Source organism: Micrasema longulum, unplaced genomic scaffold, assembly GCF_059751315.1.
Source record: "Micrasema longulum isolate JH-2025_06_02 unplaced genomic scaffold, ASM5975131v1 h1tg000607l, whole genome shotgun sequence".
Classification (NCBI taxonomy): Eukaryota; Metazoa; Arthropoda; class Insecta; order Trichoptera; family Brachycentridae; genus Micrasema; species Micrasema longulum.
In genome coordinates, this window is record NW_028277803.1 from 327,876 (window position 1) to 346,793 (window position 18,918).

Below are 18,918 nucleotides of genomic sequence, written 5' to 3' on the forward strand. Positions count from 1 at the left end.
GATAAAGAATAATTGAGAGAAGGTTGTATAGAAGTCTAAGTATCTACAGGGCTTATGACCTGTCATCAATTCATAATTCATCATTTTGCCTATGTTTGATTATCCATGTTTCTCCAATTCTTCTTCTAGTTTCTTTAAGGTATTTTCCATCCCTGTTGTAATTTGTTAACCTTGATGACTCCCGAGGGGGTGAAATCCAGTCTTTTGTCTACAAACATTGGGACAAACACAAATATTGTAACTACATTTTTTTTTCAAACAAATATGTTTATTCCCTTTTTAAATTGAATTAACATTGTTGAGCTTCTTGGTTTCTGTAATACCTGCGCTTATATTTAATTGAATATTTAAAACATATTATTAGCCATTTCCTTACACTTCTTCGAGTCTTCTTTTCGAATTATTTCCGACTGAAGTAATTCTTTTTGAAGCATCAAAAGAGCAGCAGCGTTTCTTTTCTAAAATATAAAAACGAACAGTTAATTTTCATATTATAGTATGTGTTACAATATATTAGAACATATGCTACAATAATAGGGTTTTTTCCCAAATCAGAAATGTAGTGCAAATTACTTTTAGGTAACTATTTGAGATAGCGACGATGTATATTGTTGCCGTAATTTGAATACAACACAACTACTTTATTTCTGTATTTGAGATTATGATTGAATATTTTTTCATCGTAAAAAATAGCATCTATCTCTGTCATTTGAACAAAGAAATTGTTAACATTTTTCAAATAACACGTATCTCAAAGAACATATTTATTTATTTAACTTTTTGTACATAATGTTAATTGTACATTGGTGGGCTTATTGTTAAATGGCAATTTCTTTCAACTAACCGATAAAATAAAAGTTTCATTTTTGTAATTCAAGTCTCAAAGAAGATTGTATTCCTTGGAATACAACATAAATCATTAGGTGGTCAGCAATACAGTGTTTTACATTTGTTTGGATAATAGACTTTAAAAACATATACATCGTTTCAAATTACTGATTTATGAATTTTTTATTGTCTCCTTTAAAGTTATCATTTAGTGACATTGTGTTAGCTAATACATAGGTTTTGTACAAATAAATTCTCTGTATAATTTTCATCATCATCATCATTCCCTTTCCGCACCTAATGGTGCATAGGGCACTAGATTGGTACACCACTCGCAGATTAACTTGATCAATTTTGCTACATGAAGGTAAGGTGATTAGTCTTACGCTTCAGGTAGCACCTATGAAAATATTCTAGTGTGTAAACACTCTTTTAAATAAATTCTTCATATTAACCATGTCGGGAATCGAACCCGAGACCTCTTGCATGGCGCGCTGACCATGCAATTATTTATTCATAAAATAATTAAGGTGTTAAATCAAACACGATATTGAATTAAATACCATACATTTGAAATCAGTCTCCAAACTCACTTATTATTAAATACCTATAAGGTTATTTTACCATGTGTTATACACACTCTCTTCCAATGTTTTGGATCGCATTACAGCGTCTATCATCAGAGTTGATGTTATTTGTTTGGATTAACAAGCTGTATATAGCAACGGCTGTGACACCTAATGTCATCACAACTGGCGACGAATTGCTTAGTTGGTAAAATAATTTAGCCAAATAAATTTCACACACATCAAAAACAGCTTCAGCTCTTTTACCTCACAAAAGTCAACAGGTGGAAGAGTTAAGGAAATGTGGATGTTTAAATAAAAGCAGAATGGTGAACGTTACACTGTGTAAAGTGGCCATTTAAACCAGCTAATGATAGGATAAACCCTGTAAATGCCTAGACTTCCGTATTCCCTCTCTGCTGCAGTAAATTTCTTAATCGTTTTTCTTTTTTTAAACAGTTTTTATACGGGGTATTGTAGACATTTTTACTTGTTGAATTTGATACATTATTATGTATACCATAAGAATTCCATGTCGATGTTCTTCGTCAATAATATTTTCATGGTATTTTGCAATATCCACATTTAGTTCTGCATCCTGCGCTTCTAATACAACTCTCTGCACACTCCCAGTACTACTTTGAGATTCATTGTTGTCAGAAATACTGCCCACCTGGGCGGCATTCTCTGAAAGACAAATTATATCATATCATTCATAAAGTCAAGAATGCAGAAAGTATTCGGCATTCTCAAAATAACTAATAAAAAATAAGTATGGTTGCAATTTCCATTCATAAAATAATTAAGGTATTCAATCAAATAAGAAATTGATTTAAATACCATTCATATGAAATCAGGTCTCCGAACTAACTTATTATTACATATTAGGTTATTTTACCATGTGTTATTCGCAATCTTTTCCAACGTTTCGGATCGCATTACAGCATCTATCATCAGAGTTGATGTTATTAGTTTGGACTAACAAGCTGTATATAGCAACGGCTGAGACACGGTACAAATCCTAAGTACGTTTCATATAATATATTGCGGTGAATAACCATATATACGACCACGAGACAAACTAATCTCCAGTTAAATTTTTCGTAAGAGTAGCCATTTAGTCAAAAACTTTCACAGTTGCCATTATCAATATGTATGCTCATTTTTGGGTAATCCCATGTAGGTTGAACTCGTTCCAAAATTTTGGCCACCTTTGCAGGAGCCATCTTCAGGGTAAACCAGTTACCCTGCAACCTTGAAAGGGCTTCTGCAACGGTAGCCGAAACATCAGAACGACCTTACGAATTTACTTGTCCAGGGTTTTGGTTTTATTTTACCGACAGAACTGTATTCTTTGTACCACCGGGACACGGGAATAGATATATTAAAATAATTGATTCATGAAATGTGCATTATATAGATATTATACCTGCGAGATGATGAATAGATGTGGTTTTATGTTCTTCCATCATCTTTAAGTAAATACCATGGTTAGCTTTTTCGTTGTCTGTATTAATTTCCCCCTTGATTAGTTTCCACGTCTTTGCTGCCAAGTCTTTGTATATCTCCTTAAAAAAAAAAACACAAATTAAAAAATTTACTAAAACATTTTAGTATTACGAATGAGAAATCAGCGCCACCTAAATTATTTCTTAGATTTTCACAAACATTCAGATGTACGTTGAGTTTTTCTGGGTTATTATTTTGTGTGTCGTTCGGATTCCTTGCCAACGTTTCGGTTTGCACTGCAGCATCTATCATTGGGGTTGATGTATTTTTTGTGTGTACATTTGTAATTTGATTAAATTTGGGATACCAACTGTTACATATTTCAGCAGAACTCAGAAATAATGACAGGCTTCTACAAATTATAAAATGTAAAGTTGTTTAATTACAGGATATTGTTGATACACTTGTTGACTATTTTTCTACATAATCGTCATTCCACTCACAACGTGTGGTGAGCCTTGACACAAGCTTCTTCATGCCCTCCTCGAAGAATTCTCCCTTCAGAACCTCTATCTGCCCCTGCTAATCGGTTGAAATTTTAATTCCACCCATGTGTGCCTCCGGAGAGGTGAAAAGATGATAATCTGAAGGCGCCAAGTTGTCCAAATGAGCCTGTCTTCAAACAGCCTTAGCCACCAAGGCGCTCTTGGAATCTAGTACAGTTACTTTCTGAACATGCCTGGTTCATACAAATTACATATGATACTGATGTGCATAGGATTTGTACCTGTTGTGCAGTTGTCACATAAAACATGCATGGATTGCAAATGACAAACGGCATAATAACAGAGTGTGATAAAACTATCTACGATAGGTGCACTAATGTCGAGATCCATGCAGGTTGTAAAGCTGCGACAAGCATTGTTGACAAATTTGAAAACCGGTGCTGCGTTGGTTTGGACATGTAGGGCGAATGGACAGTGAAATAACAGCTAAAAGGTTTACATTGCAAATTTTGATGGATACAAATAATGGGAAAGACTTAAAAAACATGCCATGATGACCAAATTTAACAAATATTTTGCACTCCAGGAATAACAGTGGCACAACCTAAAAAACTCATTTCTTCAAGAAAGTAATCACACATCAATCTTGGCAAATAAATGTTTATCGCAAGAGTCAAAATTAGTCATTCACAATGGAGTCCTGGTGCAAAAAAACAGCCTTTTAAATAAATATTTCATATCAACCATGTTGGGAATCAACCCCGAGACCTCTCGCATGGTAAGCAATGCGCTGACCATTACACCACAAGGCCGGCAAGATTATTGTAAACATTTAAAAAAGATAAATTATAAATACATCTAAAATACATTTAATAAATAAAGCAAAGAACATGAATGCCCATAGTTGAATTAATTAATATCATCATAAAAAGCAAGATGAACACTTTCCCCGCGTTGAAAATTGACGTATCTTATTTTTTAGTTTAAACACTGATTTTGAGTGATCATGAATATATAGACTCTATACTTGAAGAAAATACTTAAGCTGCGAACCTTTTTGATAATAAATTACTCGCATATGCTATGAGCATCGCATAGTAGTGCTGTCATAGGGCGCTCACAGATGTATGTGAGCACCTCAGTGAATGAGTTAAAAGAATTTCAAATCAGAAAATAACAAAATAAATTGATTGACTATGTATCTAGAGATATGTAGCATCAATTTTTATGAACATAAAATTGAGATCTTTTGGACAATTTCAATTCAAGTAGGGAACATTTTAATAGATAATTTTTTAATCTTACTGTTTCCTGAATCTTCACTGTATTTAGTTTAATAGTATTGGCAGCAATTTCGTCTATTAAACTTTGCCTCACATTTCTTAAAGGTTTGATTTTACCCAACAAATTTTGAATTTTCATTTTTACTAAAAGGTAAATTAAGACAATTATTCTGGTTACCTAAGGGAAAAAAACATAAAACATCGTCGGGTCATTGTTGAAATATTGAATATGCAAAAATTACATTTAAAAAATTCATCCAAATTGCATAAAACCAAACCCATAATCATACCACCATCGGCTCCCTAAATAATGCATAAGGCACTAAATTGGAACACAAAATGCAGCATATCTCAATCATCTCTTACATAAAGGTAAGGTGATCAGTATTAACGCTTCAGGTACCAGGTTCAGAACCTGGGACCTCGAGCATGGAAAGCGAATGGACCAACCGGTTCACTAAGAGGCCGACTTGTCCACAGGAAAACACTCGTCCAGGATTCTGATTCTATTTCACACAGATACTGTGTTATTCATATGCCATAAAGTAGTGTGATATATGATTATTGCACAATTGCACGTTTTCCTAACTCTTTTTGCAATTCAAAACTAGCTAAAATGCATATTGAGAAGATATTACAGGCCGTGTCCAGAAAAACATAAACAACATATAATGTGGTTCATTTATTTCATAATTATGTTAAAATTTGTTTTATACTTTTGAAAAGACATATTTGCAGTTTGGTGTATATATGATGTAAATGTAAAAATGGATGAGAATTGTTGGAAAAAAAACAAACTAGAATAATAAAATAAACCCTTTCTCTATGTAAATACTTGATAATTGATTTGATATATTGCCACGCTGCGTAAAAAAACTGATTATGATTTAAAGAAATTAATGAAGTGCTGTGTTCAAAGAAGTAAAGACGAATAATAATTATAAATAAAAAATAAAGCGCGTGACATACATTTACCATTATCTTCTTCTCGTAACCCAATGAATATATCTAATTGTTGTTTTTTTACTTTGTAATCTTTATTTTCATTCATTTCGCGAATTTGCCGTTTAAAGTATGTAATACCTTTAAACGTAAAACGTAAAGTTTAAAAATAAACTAATTAGAAAGACAGAAGACAGAGAAAAATAATAATTTAAGAAATCAAAAATCAACATTTTTCGTTGGTTCCCGCTGTGTCAAATAAGATTAAGCATTATGTTGCTAGGACGAAATATGTATAATAAGTGGGGTAGGTTGTTCGATAATCTATTTTAGATTGTAGGTAGGATGATCCATTTCGATCGGTGTCGTATTGTCGGGATGGACCAAAACCCCCTGATAGACATACGTACAAGAACGGTATATTTATATAACTATACAGCATGTATTTCTAAATAATTAACGGTACAAAGAAGTTAGATAAGTCAAAAAATAATAATTAGTTTAAAAACGTGTAAAACTTATATTTTTGAAATTCATGGTAAAACGTTGCCCATGGGAATATTTTCTTTCGTCACATTTACAAAAAAAGTTATATCGTTCAATAAAATTAAAAAGTTAATGTTTTTGGTGAAATCAAACATTGAAATCGAAATTATAGTAGATGTGTCATATATTTAAAAAAAATATATGACACATCTACTATAACCAGAGACATGGGTGTTAATTATTTAGTTTCATTGCATCTGTTACATTTGAAAAATTAATATATTTTATTGAAAAAGCAATAATACACGTATCGATAAACATAGCATATTTAAATGTACCAAATTGGGATAAGTTAAATTTTTACGAAGGGTTTTATTTTTTTATTCTTATGATCTTGATACAAAGTTTGACAAAATAAAAATACGACATAATGCAAAAAAGAAGACGTGTTATTATGAATAATGTACCTATGCTTTTCAAATATTTGTCTTGATTTCTTTTATATTCAGAATACTTTGAGTGAAAGTACAATTGTTTTTACGAAAGGTAATTGTAAATACACAAAAATAATAAAATCATTAAAAATACGCAACTAAGATAATAAGATGATAGTTACGAAGATTTTATTTGTAAATATTCGTAGCTATAATCATGGCTAGTAGCTAAAAAACAATAATAAAATAATGTGTCAAAGTGAAGTACGTACCTACAAACTCATTAATTATTAACATTTTTACACGCTGGGTGTGCATATTTGACAACAGACAACACCATTTTAAACGAATCACGGGCAGAATCCAAGCATTTCACGTAATTTTGGAGTTTTCGTAGCCTCTATTTTCGCCATTTTTTGTGTGGGCTTATATTTGTGGTGGGAGATTTGCCGGTTTCAAACTGCCAGTTATATTTAAAGGTAAGCAATAACATTTGATACATAACATAATACGATACTTTAATTCATTGGCGCGAGTTTTGATGGTTCTCTGAAGAGCGTCCCTCCTTTGCGTTGATATAAATCGGTTCCATCGATTTTCTGAAATTAAACACAAATGTATTCGTATTGCCCTATCTTTTCTTTCACCTTTAACACGATTCTTGCAAATAATTCATCACGTACAGTAATAACAGTTTGCGCAAATTTATACCTACGATAGGATGTACATTATCAATTCCCGCTAACACGCATGTCAGTTATCATTTTTAATTATAAAAGTAGTAATAATGAATGGAGGGGGTCGCAAAAACACATCATTATCATACATAAATTATTGTTTTATCATTATGCTCAACTTAGTATGAAAAGCCATGTATTTTTATGTAGATTTATGCGGTTATCACACATTTGACAATGATAAGAACCAAAACGCGTGACTAACATTGTCATTTTTTTACCGACAGTGATCGACATTTCAAAGATTATCCAGTTTATTGTTACAATGTCATTTTATAACCCACATTCAAAATAATATCTCTTGTCAAATGACCACTTGTATTTACGTAGTTAGCATGATATGAGAGCCGAGTTGTTTATACAGTAACAAAGTGAATTAATTTATTTTGAATACAAATAAACTGTTAATTATTGCTTATAATGCTTGTTTATTTGTGCAATTGAATTCAATTCATAAAATGTATTTGAAAACTCACTATGAATATAATGCAAAATATTTTAAATATTTCTTACAATGTCATATTTTTCAACCTGCCTGACTACACAACGTGTAAAATAATCTATTTCTTTTTCTCATTTTTATTTTTCCCTATATTGTGTAAAATTTGTAATACTGTGAAAGGTACTGAACCATTGAATTTAGTTTTATTCTTGCTAAAAACAAGGTGTTTACTCTATGTTTTATAACGGATCTTTATCTAATTAAAAATCATAATATTGACTAGACAATCCTTTTGTAGTCTAATTACGAAAGCACAAACATCCGGATTATGTTAATGTACATCCACACGGATCATAGGAACTTCATAATTAAATTAATAAACATTTGTATGTCTGTTTTTTTAGTGTGTTTGAATCTTTGTACGCAAGTAATGGATTCCTCCCCAAAAGATTTTATTGAGATTGACATATATATCGAATGATTTCACATACTGAATTCATACTCATCTAACAATATTTTGAATTTGTCCGAATGTTATGACAAAATACTGGATTTCACCCCCCCCCCCTCCCTCCAGGGAGTGAAAAAGATTACAACATAGATGGTAAACATTTTAGAGAAGGAAATATGGAAGTATCTCGGTTGTAATGTGTTAATCATACCTATCTGTTTGTATTTCAAAGGTATTATTGTGCCTGTAAATTTCTTACATCTATAAAGCATTGAACTTTTTTTATACTGTTCATAATGGAACACTTTTACTTATGGTTAAACGGAAACTCGTACGAAGTTCCTTATCATATTTTGTAAGTAGTTAATATATAGGTTCATACATGTTCATAATTTATCATAATTCATTTAAATATCTAGTATATATTTATAAATTCATATGTATTTACTAATCGGGTTGTGGTCCCGTGGCTAGTGTCTCGGACTCACTGCTCAAAGGTCCGTGGTTCGAATCCCACTCTACCCCAGCTTGATCCCCATTTTATAATAGTGAGTTATTTACCACTTGTTGAAAATGGCCCTCAAGATTTAATATTTGGGTAAATAATAAGAACGCAAATATTTTTTTTTCTTTAAAAAAAAAAAAGAAAAAAGAGTACAATTTCTTAAAGGTAGTGTATATTTCGGTTCTCCAGACAAAACCTGCGTTGAAAAGAAATGTTTTTCAGTGTTATACATCAAATTATTATTTTATTCACCAATCTTACAAATTTAATTGAACTAGGCGTATAATTGACTAAATGCATTACAACTTACAACAGCGAAGGATAACATTTTAAAGAAGGGAACTAATATGGCTTATAAGTCTCAAGGGCTTATGTCCTGGCTGGTTTATGTGGGTAATATTCCCCAATCCACCTATATTTGAACAGGTGCAGAATGAAGGCATATTTATTCAATTCTTCCATCTGTTTACTTTTGCGAAGTTAAAGAGCTGAAACACTGCTTTTATATTACATAAATTGTTCCTGAAAAGACAGAACGTTCATAATCCACAAAACTTTTTTTTTCAACATGTAGAATACAAAACAATAGCAGTTCAGTCAGGTCAGCATTCACCGTAACAAAATTGAACAAAAGTAAAGCATTTTAACTAGTACAACCCATACAGGAAGCCTTAAAACAATCAGACGATTGAGCTTACAAGCTTCCTTTTGTGTTTATATTTGTATATGTGTGTATAGCGAACAAATAAATCAATTTATATAAAAAATATTTTAAACTTTTGGGGTACTAAAATAAGAGAGTTTTAGTAAATAAGTATTTTTTAAATTATGCAATTTTTTATAAATGTAAATTTTTGTCGAAAGTGTTCTTGTAAGTTGGCTAAGTTATTGAGCCATTTTAACATTAGTAAGCACCCCTTACCCTTGTAAGTTTTTTCAATTTATAAACTTCACTGCTTATAACCTATTCATGCTTCTCCAACCTTTAACAATTTGCTATAGTCAATGGGCTGTGTGATTTGATTGGGATTCGTTCTTTATACATGGAATCCTTCTATACCCTTCAATATAGCTTCTTACAAGGTACATTTGTTCTGCATATTGGCATCCAAGAACCATTTGATATCATTAAAAAAAATGTTTTCATTTTCAACATAGTACCACATCTATTAATTGCATTTTACGGGTATTAGTAATCCTGATAATTCTATTTAGTATTAATTAATTTATTGTTCATTACATAAATATATTTGCTACCGGTAATCGATACATCACGAGCATTTATAATGTTTATTTTTGTATATATTATTATTTTACGTAAGTTATTATATATTTTTGTAAAAGGTAAATAAAATACTCTTGAATATGTAGTGTACTCTGATTAGGCCAGTCTCCACCTATCATACATATTATATAACAAAACATATTTTATTATATATAATTATATTATAACCGCTTACCGATTACTAACGGTTTCGTATGCACCCGTCTCTTCGTCGGAACACTCGCTACATTAATATGTACCTACATACACAGTCCTATTATGTTTACCAGTGCATATGTCGTCGCCAAATAGTTAAATCAGCCACTTAACGGAGCGGCTAGGCTGTTCATTAAACGCCGGCATTCAACTGAATGGCTAGGCCGTTCGTTGAATGAATGTTTACCGAAAGGGTTTTTAAAGATTTTTTTTTATCATGTAGGAGTTGGTTATTTTTTGCCTTGCTTATTATGTACGAGGCTTATATTAACTGCAAAAGGTATGTTCCTTCTAATTACTCTGACTATAGTGCAGTGGCGAGCAGTGAGTTTTTAAATTGGTAAGCTGCAAAAAATCTGATAAAATGTCTATTACGGTAGTATGGCACATAAAAAAAAGGTATATTTTATAATTTGATAAATTATCTTAAACAAATAGCACTAGCGGCTAATAGTTTCCGTTAAAATATTTTCTAATTTAATACAAACATTTGATTAGCAAAAAAATGCATTAAAAAAACGTAATTACAAAAAAACTGGAACTCGTGCGGACTGGAACCCCAACTCTAGTCACTAGCAAGCAACGATCTATCCGCCCGGTTATTTCATGTACCAGCCCAGTTATCGAAAAAGTAACTTATAAAATTGTATTATTCATTAGCTTACCGATAATTTTCGCTTAAATGCCGTTACTTGTCTTGAACTAAAACACTTTTTCTTAGTAAATAATGATAAAATCTAGATTATTTAAAAGTATTTCTCACCGAGAACGATAGTTCACTAATAATTGCCTTTTTAGAATCATTCTTTTATCGATTTTTATATCACTTTAATATTCACGAAACCATGTAAGTTTACTATTCTCTATGTATAATTTACTCTTCACACTATTCAATTTTAATTTACTAGTAACGTCTTTATCATAACTCAAACATTATTTTATAAGTTTAAATACTGAAGAATAACCTATAATTGATCGATAACTGTCATCGTCCGTTAAAAACATTTTATAATTAATGTATATTTTATTTTCGTTTAGCGAATATTTGTTTTTTTTAAACTCAGTGAAGTATTCATACTGATAAGGATTAAAATGTCAATTCGTAATATTATTTATTTTACAACAAATTAACTTTCAAACCACCGAACAGGACTTAAGTATTATCCTAATATAACTTCCATTTTATATACACATATTCGTTATCTCCTTTTCACATTATAACGGGTGCGTATAATGCTATCTCACTTGTACTGTCTTAAGTCGACCATCTAAAAAAAATAAAAAAATAGACCTTACGAAGAAGTGTTGAAATACTTAATTGCATTTAGGAAAGCTGCAAGATTTTACTGTAATCGTAAGGGAAATTTTTCTAAGGTAAATCTGAAATTTGTAGTTTAGAGACGTTATTAAATTCATGTTTTATCTTTGGCGGTGCAAGCTCGTGTAATCCGGCAGTAATAATTTTGGTCGTTAGAGGCGCAACTTGCTCGCTGTATGGAATATGTTGTAAATTTATTAACCCAAGAAATGCAATGTATTATTATTATTACTATTTTTGTGATATGTTTTTTCCTAATAATAACGTTACATAAAACATTACTTTCGATGTCAAAAAATATGGTAAGCTGCAAATAATCGGTTATTGGGAGAACTCGCCCCTGCTATAGCGTGAGGATCTGATGGGATAATCTTAAGGATAAGGGATAAAGTTAAGGAACTTCTCCGCATTTGCTTTTAGAAGAGGAAACCACAGAAAACTCATTCAGGAGAAGCCGGCCTATTGACAGACATCAATAGACCTTCCGTTTCACTCTGAGGGTGTTCGGCATTTTGTGTCCTATTTTTATTTATTTCAACAATTGCCTTTACTATTTTAACCATGTATGATATTACCTCACGTGATAAGTCCTTATGACTTATTACTGTTACGATATCTTCTAGCTAACGAAAGGGTTGGACGTCGCTTAGCCTCTTTTATTTTAATACAACAATAATAATTGTTTTAATTTTTAATTTATTTTGTTATGTGAAGTAAGGATAGGTTGGATTAATTTTAATAATAATTTAAAAAATGGTTTTTACTTAACATAATATTTAATCCTTAACTTTACTTAAAAAGCTAAGTAAAAAAACGTTTTCGTTCTGCCGTTTGCAAAGGCCTAGCTATCAACCACCCAACACGTTGAACATTGAGCTATATTAATTCATTCAACGAACGGCCTAGCCATTCGGTTGAATGCCGGCATTTAATGAACAGCCCAGCCGCCCAGTTGAGCGGCTGATTGAACTATTTGGCGGCGAGATATACACTAATATTTTACTAACATTAGTTGAAATGTTTGATCGCAAATGAATGATTTAAATAAAAATAATGATGATTATCATCATAGTTCTCTTTCCGCACCCAATGTTGCATAGGACACTGGATCGGTACACCAACTGCAGCGCATAATTAAATAAACAGAATCCTTTGTTTTCTTTGTGCGTATTCCTACTCTATACTGGTTATAATAATACATTATGGCCGGGTTGGTGGGTATTACACTATCGCCTTCTCGAGCTGTAGAACATATATTATTATCATGTAAATATAGTAATATTTGTTTTCAAGATGTGTAATATGTTTATTTGATAAATAAATCAAATGTGGGAATAAGGAATGACAGGCGACAAAGTGCTTGAAAAAATGCATTGAATATCTTTTAGTACCTACATTAGTATCTTGAAAATAATGTACATTTTTAAACTTTGCATTCTTTTCAAATGTTTCCTACCGCCGCGCCGCGCTGTCCACCCAATAATTACTATCATTTCAAAGCAGAAGTTCGAAAAGAACACTGCCGTTTCGTCATTAGTATAATATATAATGTCAAGTTAGATATTGTTCTTTCAACTTTTCTTCAAATTACACAGCGCCGTATCGTGCCCTATAATTTATCAAAACTTCACATCTCTTTCCCCACTCTTCACGGAATAACTTTTATTTCTGCTAAATAATAAACCGCCCGCTTCGGAAACTTTTATTCGATTTTTTTATTTATTTAAACGGTGCAAACATACTCAGTGCATTAATCGACGCTTAATATTTTAAAAATATCACGTACATAAAAAAACAGGTATACGTGTTTTAAATAAAATTTTAAGAGAAAATTATTTTTTTTACAAAAAATTAACCGATTTTCATCAATTACAATAAACCATTAGTGTCCCGACGACGACACGGATACGTCTCAAAACCGGTAGACATGGAAAAGTCGGTATATGGTTGGTTATAAACAATTATTTACTAACATTTAGTAAAATATTTGACCACTAAGTTAATACTTTCAGTATGAATACTTTTCGGGAGGAGATACTTGTACCATAGTTATTATGTTCAACTCTCCCTTACCGGTGATGTGTAGCCAGTACACATTGCATCTAATAACTTTTATATCTCTGTAAATATGATAAATACTGTGATAAGATTTTCGGTATACATTAACGTATCGATTGAAATATTTTTTTATTAAATAATAAATACTTGTCGGGCACAGAAAAAGCATTTTATCAGAAATTGGAGATAAGTCATCTATACAATCAAAAGTTTACTAATGCTTCGCGGCGGTATTGGAACCGGACCCAATTCGAATAATAGAAAATTCGGGTAGTTGGATTTTTTCCGGGGAAAGGGTCTATTTTAATTAATTACTGTATGTATGTCGAAAAAATGAGCTTTTAATGAATTAAATGAATAGGCAACACTTATACATGTTAAACGTAGTTACATGTGCTGTACATTAGTACAGTATGCACCTACCGTACTGTAAATGAAAGTCTTTGCTTGCTGAACATCTCGGTCAAGTTTGACTGTCATCATCCGTTTTCGGGTAGCCAAGTCGTTATTTTGCGAATCGCAGTACGTTTCCGTCTTATTTTATTTTTTTGAAAGTCTGGAAGCGATTCAGATAGTCGGAGTTCGGATAGTTAGAGTTTATGTTTTATTTATGTTTGTGAATTTTTTTTATTTTTAAATCTACGTTTTAGATAACAAAATCGAACTTTAGGCCCATTCCGAGAGACCTAAATATTTTTCAATTTGACCAAAAAAAATAATTGGTAAACGTAACACATATTCTCCTCTACGGATGCGAATCGTAGCACCTCACTATGGAACAAAACAGCAAAATCTGTGTTTTGAGAATAGGTGTCTCAGAAGAATCTTGGGTGTGCGGCGGTTTGTAAGTAATTCCTATTACTTACAAACCTCAGCAAACTGACGCAGCAAACTCCGGTGACAAATATCATCAAGCGGAAGCGACTCGGTTAGCTTGGCCATGCGCTGCGGATGCTTCCTGAGAGCCAACCACGCTTGCCTACTTTAAAAGGCATAAGGTTTCCGACGTCCTGGACGTCCACTACTGACTGTACGTCGGCAGTTCGTGTCCGAACTACGGGACGCGAACCTGGCTTGGGAGGATACACAGGAGCTGGCAGCCGGCGGAGATGCTTGGAGGATTTTCGCGGGCACCATATGCTCCAACTAGGGAGCGGACATGGAATGATGAAAACGATGAGGGAAGGGTTAACATGTCGAAGAATTCACGTTTTTTACAAACAGTTTTTAGCACTGTTACGTATTTTGAGATTGATTTGTGAAATGCAATATTTCTTGTCTTTTATCTACCCGTTTGCGTTGTTCCTGCGCGTTCAAGGTACTGGATTTTGATCTCTTTATTGGTATCTAGTAACCATAGTTCTGGGCAGCAGGCGATTTAGTTTATTAGGTGAATGCGATTTTATTGATTTTACGTACGGAATATGTACAGTCGTTATTTATTGTATTGTACCACATTAAAATAGGCGCGATACATACATTTATAACGTTCAATGCATATGTATCTGTAGGATTAATAATACATAACGTCATTTTTCAGATAAGTAGTTAGACATAACTACAAAATTCCTCGAAATATCAACGCTCTCTCGTTCTATTTATTATTTGTGAATAGAAAACATAAATTCGAATAGTAAAAAAGAAAAGTCATTTGAAACTAACGGCAAAAATATTTTTACATCCATTTCTGCGTTATTATTTTTAACTTTTTCTGTATTCTTTTTGTTTTGTATTTCGTGACAATCTGTAGACAAGTAAATTGTGCATTGTGTAATCCACCTTTAATAATAATTATTGTGCAACATTAGGTACTGTTGTAAACAGTGGTCGTCGGGTTGTGGCTTGTGATTCAGTTTTGCTATCGCTTTACTGTACCTGCCTGTACATTGTGCATTGTGTAATCCACCCTTAATTATTATTGTGCAACATTAGGTACTGTTGTAAACAGTGGTCGTCGGGTTGTGGCTTGTGATTCAGTTTTGCTATCGCTTTACTGTACCTGCCTGTACATTGTGCATTGTGTAATCCACCCTTAATTATTATTGTGCAACATTAGGTACTGTTGTAAACAGTGGTCGTCGGGTTGTGGCTTGTGATTCAGTTTTGCTATCGCTTTACAGTACCTGCCTGTACATTGTGCATTGTGTAATCCACCCTTAATTATTACTGTGCAACATTAGGTACTGTTGTAAACAGTGGTCGTCGGGTTGTGGCTTGTGATTCAGTTTTGCTATCGCTTTACTGTACCTGCCTGTACATTGTGCATTGTGTAATCCACCCTTAATTATTATTGTGCAACATTAGGTACTGTTGTAAACAGTGGTCGTCGGGTTGTGGCTTGTGATTCAGTTTTGCTATCGCTTTACAGTACCTGCCTGTACATTGTGCATTGTGTAATCCACCCTTAATTATTACTGTGCAACATTAGGTACTGTTGTAAACAGTGGTAGTCGGGTTGAGGCTTGTGATTCAGTTTTGCTATCGCTTTACAGTACCTGTTTATAATAATACACTACACTGCCTACTACCTACACCTGGAGTAATGCATTAATGTTTCTCAAACAATAATAATGCCAATCAAATATATACATAATATGCAAATGTACCACCTATTAAAAAAAGGTATGAGTAGGTAACTATTTATTTAAAAATGTGTTTTTAAAAATAAAATATGTAAGTTTGTTTCTTATTTCTTAGTTCAGGGGCGTACCTCATTAAAAAAACAAATTTAAACCAATCGCCGTATTTATTCAATGAACCTTTATGGATGTGTATATAAGTAGGTAGTAAATGATTAATAAGGTGTACTAAATATGTTCAAAATAACATTAAACTATAAACTACAAAAATATAATAATTTTCTCAGAGAGATGAGACTTGCCTCGTCGGCGTCGGTTAGTTTCATCTATCGAAAAGTGAGCTATTTTTTTATTTTTTTTATAACTGTCTGCTGTAAGAAAACATTAACCGAGCTGTCGATTACTACCATACTTCATTGTAAAGCCTAAATATTCTTTGAATTGGTAAAAATAATCCAGTGTTGGTGATTTAGTTTTCCGTGGTAAATAAAGTTAAAAATGATTTATTTACGATACATTTATAATTCAAATATATTACGTGTTATTTTTTGTCAGTCGCACATGCCACGTTTTTCCGCTACATCGACACCTTGGGTCAACCCATCTTCCAAAATGAACTTCTGTTTTTTCGTGTCCCGATTTTATTTTTGGGAAATTTAAGTTACATAAGTTTTATTTTAATTCAATGAAATGATACCATTCCGTGAATAGGTTCCTATCCCGTATCTTTTATAAGTAGCTACCGGCTACCTTCTACTGTCCATCTACTATCTGTAGTCTATAGAATGATTATCGACTGGAGTTGTCGGGGGAGGGGCGGGCGTTGCCAGGAAACGGTTTGTTGACGATTTCCCGCTACGATGATAATTATTAGGAACGCGGCACGTTTTTCTATTCCCTGGTTATGATGTGGGTGGTAACTAGACATATGTAGGTGCGTCCGCAATAGCTATCATTACGATCTTCGGCCCCTTTTCCTATAGGACCTTTGGGTTTTACACTTCGCACGCATGCACTCAGGAGCCTTATGTATGAAAAATATTAATAATCCAATAAAAATTCAGACAAACTGTGTTTGTGCATCTACAAATGCATTTTAATTTAAGTCATAAAAAATCGCAGAAGTTTTGAAACTATGTTCTATAATATATATTTTTTCAAATATTAACGTTGTTTTTTGTATAATATACAAAACTAGCGGGCTCGACAGACGTTGTCCTGACCGAACTTTGGCTTGTCTACTATTAGCTTGGAAAAATACTTCATTGAAAAGTAGATACCTAGGTACTTGTTTATGATTGAATTCCAAAACTAAAAATTAATAATAGTCAAATATTGAATTTAAGTAGGTACCTAGGTACTTGTTTATGGTTGAGTTCCTAAACATAAAATAATTAATTTTCAAATATATAATTATTTTTGTAAATGTCAAACACGGCTCTTCTCACCAATAGGGGGCACTTTATTCATGAATGCAATTTTCAAAAATGTCAGTTAATATTATTTTAGTATTAACAAAAATCCAGTAAAAAGAAATAAATGGGAAGAAATTATAAGGAATGTAAGGAAAGAATCTGATTGGGATCCATAAAAAGCGAATATTGTTTGTAAACATTAAAAAACAAACTTTTTTTAAACACAAAAAACAACATCCTTTCATTTTTTTTTGTACATGCATCCTCGTCAAACGCAACCCTGGTAGGTCGACGAAAAAAAGATTTATGTTTCTAACTTTTTTCTTACATATTGGATTAAAATTTTTAATATCCAAGAACACAGGCAGCGTAAAGATCTACATTTCGCTGAAATCGCACATAAATCGGTTAAGCCGTTTAAGAGAAGTTCAGTGACATCACACGTACAGAAGAATTATATATATATAATAAAGATGAGCTTCGGCTGTTAATAAATAAACATAAATCATTCAATTGATAATCTATCTGTCTTTTCGATGGTGCTACAGCCCATACCGAGCTGTAACTTCCTGCAACTTTCGCTTCCAGCTCTGTCTGTCCTCAACCGCCGTCTTCCTATTCGCCACCTGAAGAAGTCGTACTGGATCCTTTCTCACTTCATCCTTCCATCTCAGCCTGGGTCTTCCCAATAATCTCCTTCCACCCGAGTGTCCGCTCGTGAATCTTTTAAGGACGCGCGAATCAGACATTCGGCGTACGTATCCGGCCCATCTTAATCTACGCAACTTCATGTGCCGAGATGCTTGGGGCGCGTTATATGCTGTTCAGTTCGTCGTTGTACCGAATGCGTCACTGATTGTCTTCTCTCATTGGTTCGCAGATTCTTCGCAGTACTTTTCTTTCAAAAGGGTGCAGCATCTCGACCATCTCACTGTCAGTGTTAACGCCTCACACCCATATGCCAAAACAGTTAATATAATTGTTTTGTTAGTGGTAATTTTAGTTTTTCTGTGGACGTCACGTGATTTGAACACTAGCAGCAATAAAAATGCTTTTTCTGATTTCGGCTTGATCCTCATTGTTATCTGTTAAACAGGTAAAAATATCATTTTGTTTCTTTCGTGATGGTTGATTTCGCATTATTATCTTTCTTAAATCTACATAATTTTACGGTTTTAGAAATGCCTATCATAATTTGGCACATTATCTCTACATTGTGTGCCTTTCATAGCTTAAATATTTTATTGTCAGTAATCCTAGAGTATAAGAATTTTTTACGTGTTCTCATAACGAGGAATAATATAACTCGTATATTATTGGCGTTTATATTAATAAGAAGTAATATATTGTTATAAACTTGTACCGAAATAAGAATTTAGCGCCTTTTTTCATCGCCAATTGCTACCAATCTATAAAATACTAGCGGACCCGACAGACGT

General features: G+C 32.7%; 2 protein-coding genes across 6 annotated transcripts in view; one reads left to right on the plus strand and one right to left on the minus strand.

Moving 5' to 3' along the window:
- Positions 1-276: 276 nt before the first annotated feature.
- Positions 277-5,822, minus strand: LOC148280205 (uncharacterized). 5 transcript variants are annotated; one of them, XM_088228787.1, is made up of 5 exons: positions 5,602-5,822; positions 4,655-4,776; positions 2,824-2,962; positions 1,915-2,081; positions 277-458 (listed from the first exon to the last, which is right to left on the minus strand). In XM_088228787.1, exons 1-5 carry the CDS (start codon positions 5,681-5,683, stop codon positions 348-350), a joined length of 621 nt encoding a protein of 206 aa, XP_088084913.1. In that variant the 5' UTR covers positions 5,684-5,822; the 3' UTR covers positions 277-347. The 5 variants fall into 5 exon arrangements, with proteins under 5 accessions (XP_088084913.1, XP_088084912.1, XP_088084914.1 ...); XM_088228786.1 differs by having other exon boundaries at positions 1,885-2,081; XM_088228788.1 differs by having other exon boundaries at positions 1,885-2,081; positions 4,655-4,810.
- A 1,005-nt stretch (positions 5,823-6,827) lies between these two features.
- HnRNP-K (Heterogeneous nuclear ribonucleoprotein K) overlaps positions 6,828-18,918 on the plus strand; it is a 174,262-nt gene continuing 162,171 nt past the window's right edge. The window contains exon 1 of the mRNA XM_088228782.1: positions 6,828-6,973. The gene's annotated coding sequence lies outside the window, so the exon portion shown is untranslated. The remainder of the gene's footprint in view (positions 6,974-18,918) is intronic.

Excerpts from the sequence above, each read along its gene's own strand:
- LOC148280205 (XM_088228786.1), bottom strand. The coding sequence starts at position 5,683 with ATGAATGAAAATAAAGATTACAAAGTAAAAAAACAACAATTAGATATA. Across the intron at positions 4,777-5,601 it reads AGAAGAAGATAATGGTAAAT|TAAAAATGAAAATTCAAAAT; the intron begins GTATGTCACGCG and ends TTTACCTTTTAG. Across the intron at positions 459-1,884 it reads TAATGTATCAAATTCAACAA|AAAAGAAACGCTGCTGCTCT; the intron begins GTAAAAATGTCT and ends TTTATATTTTAG.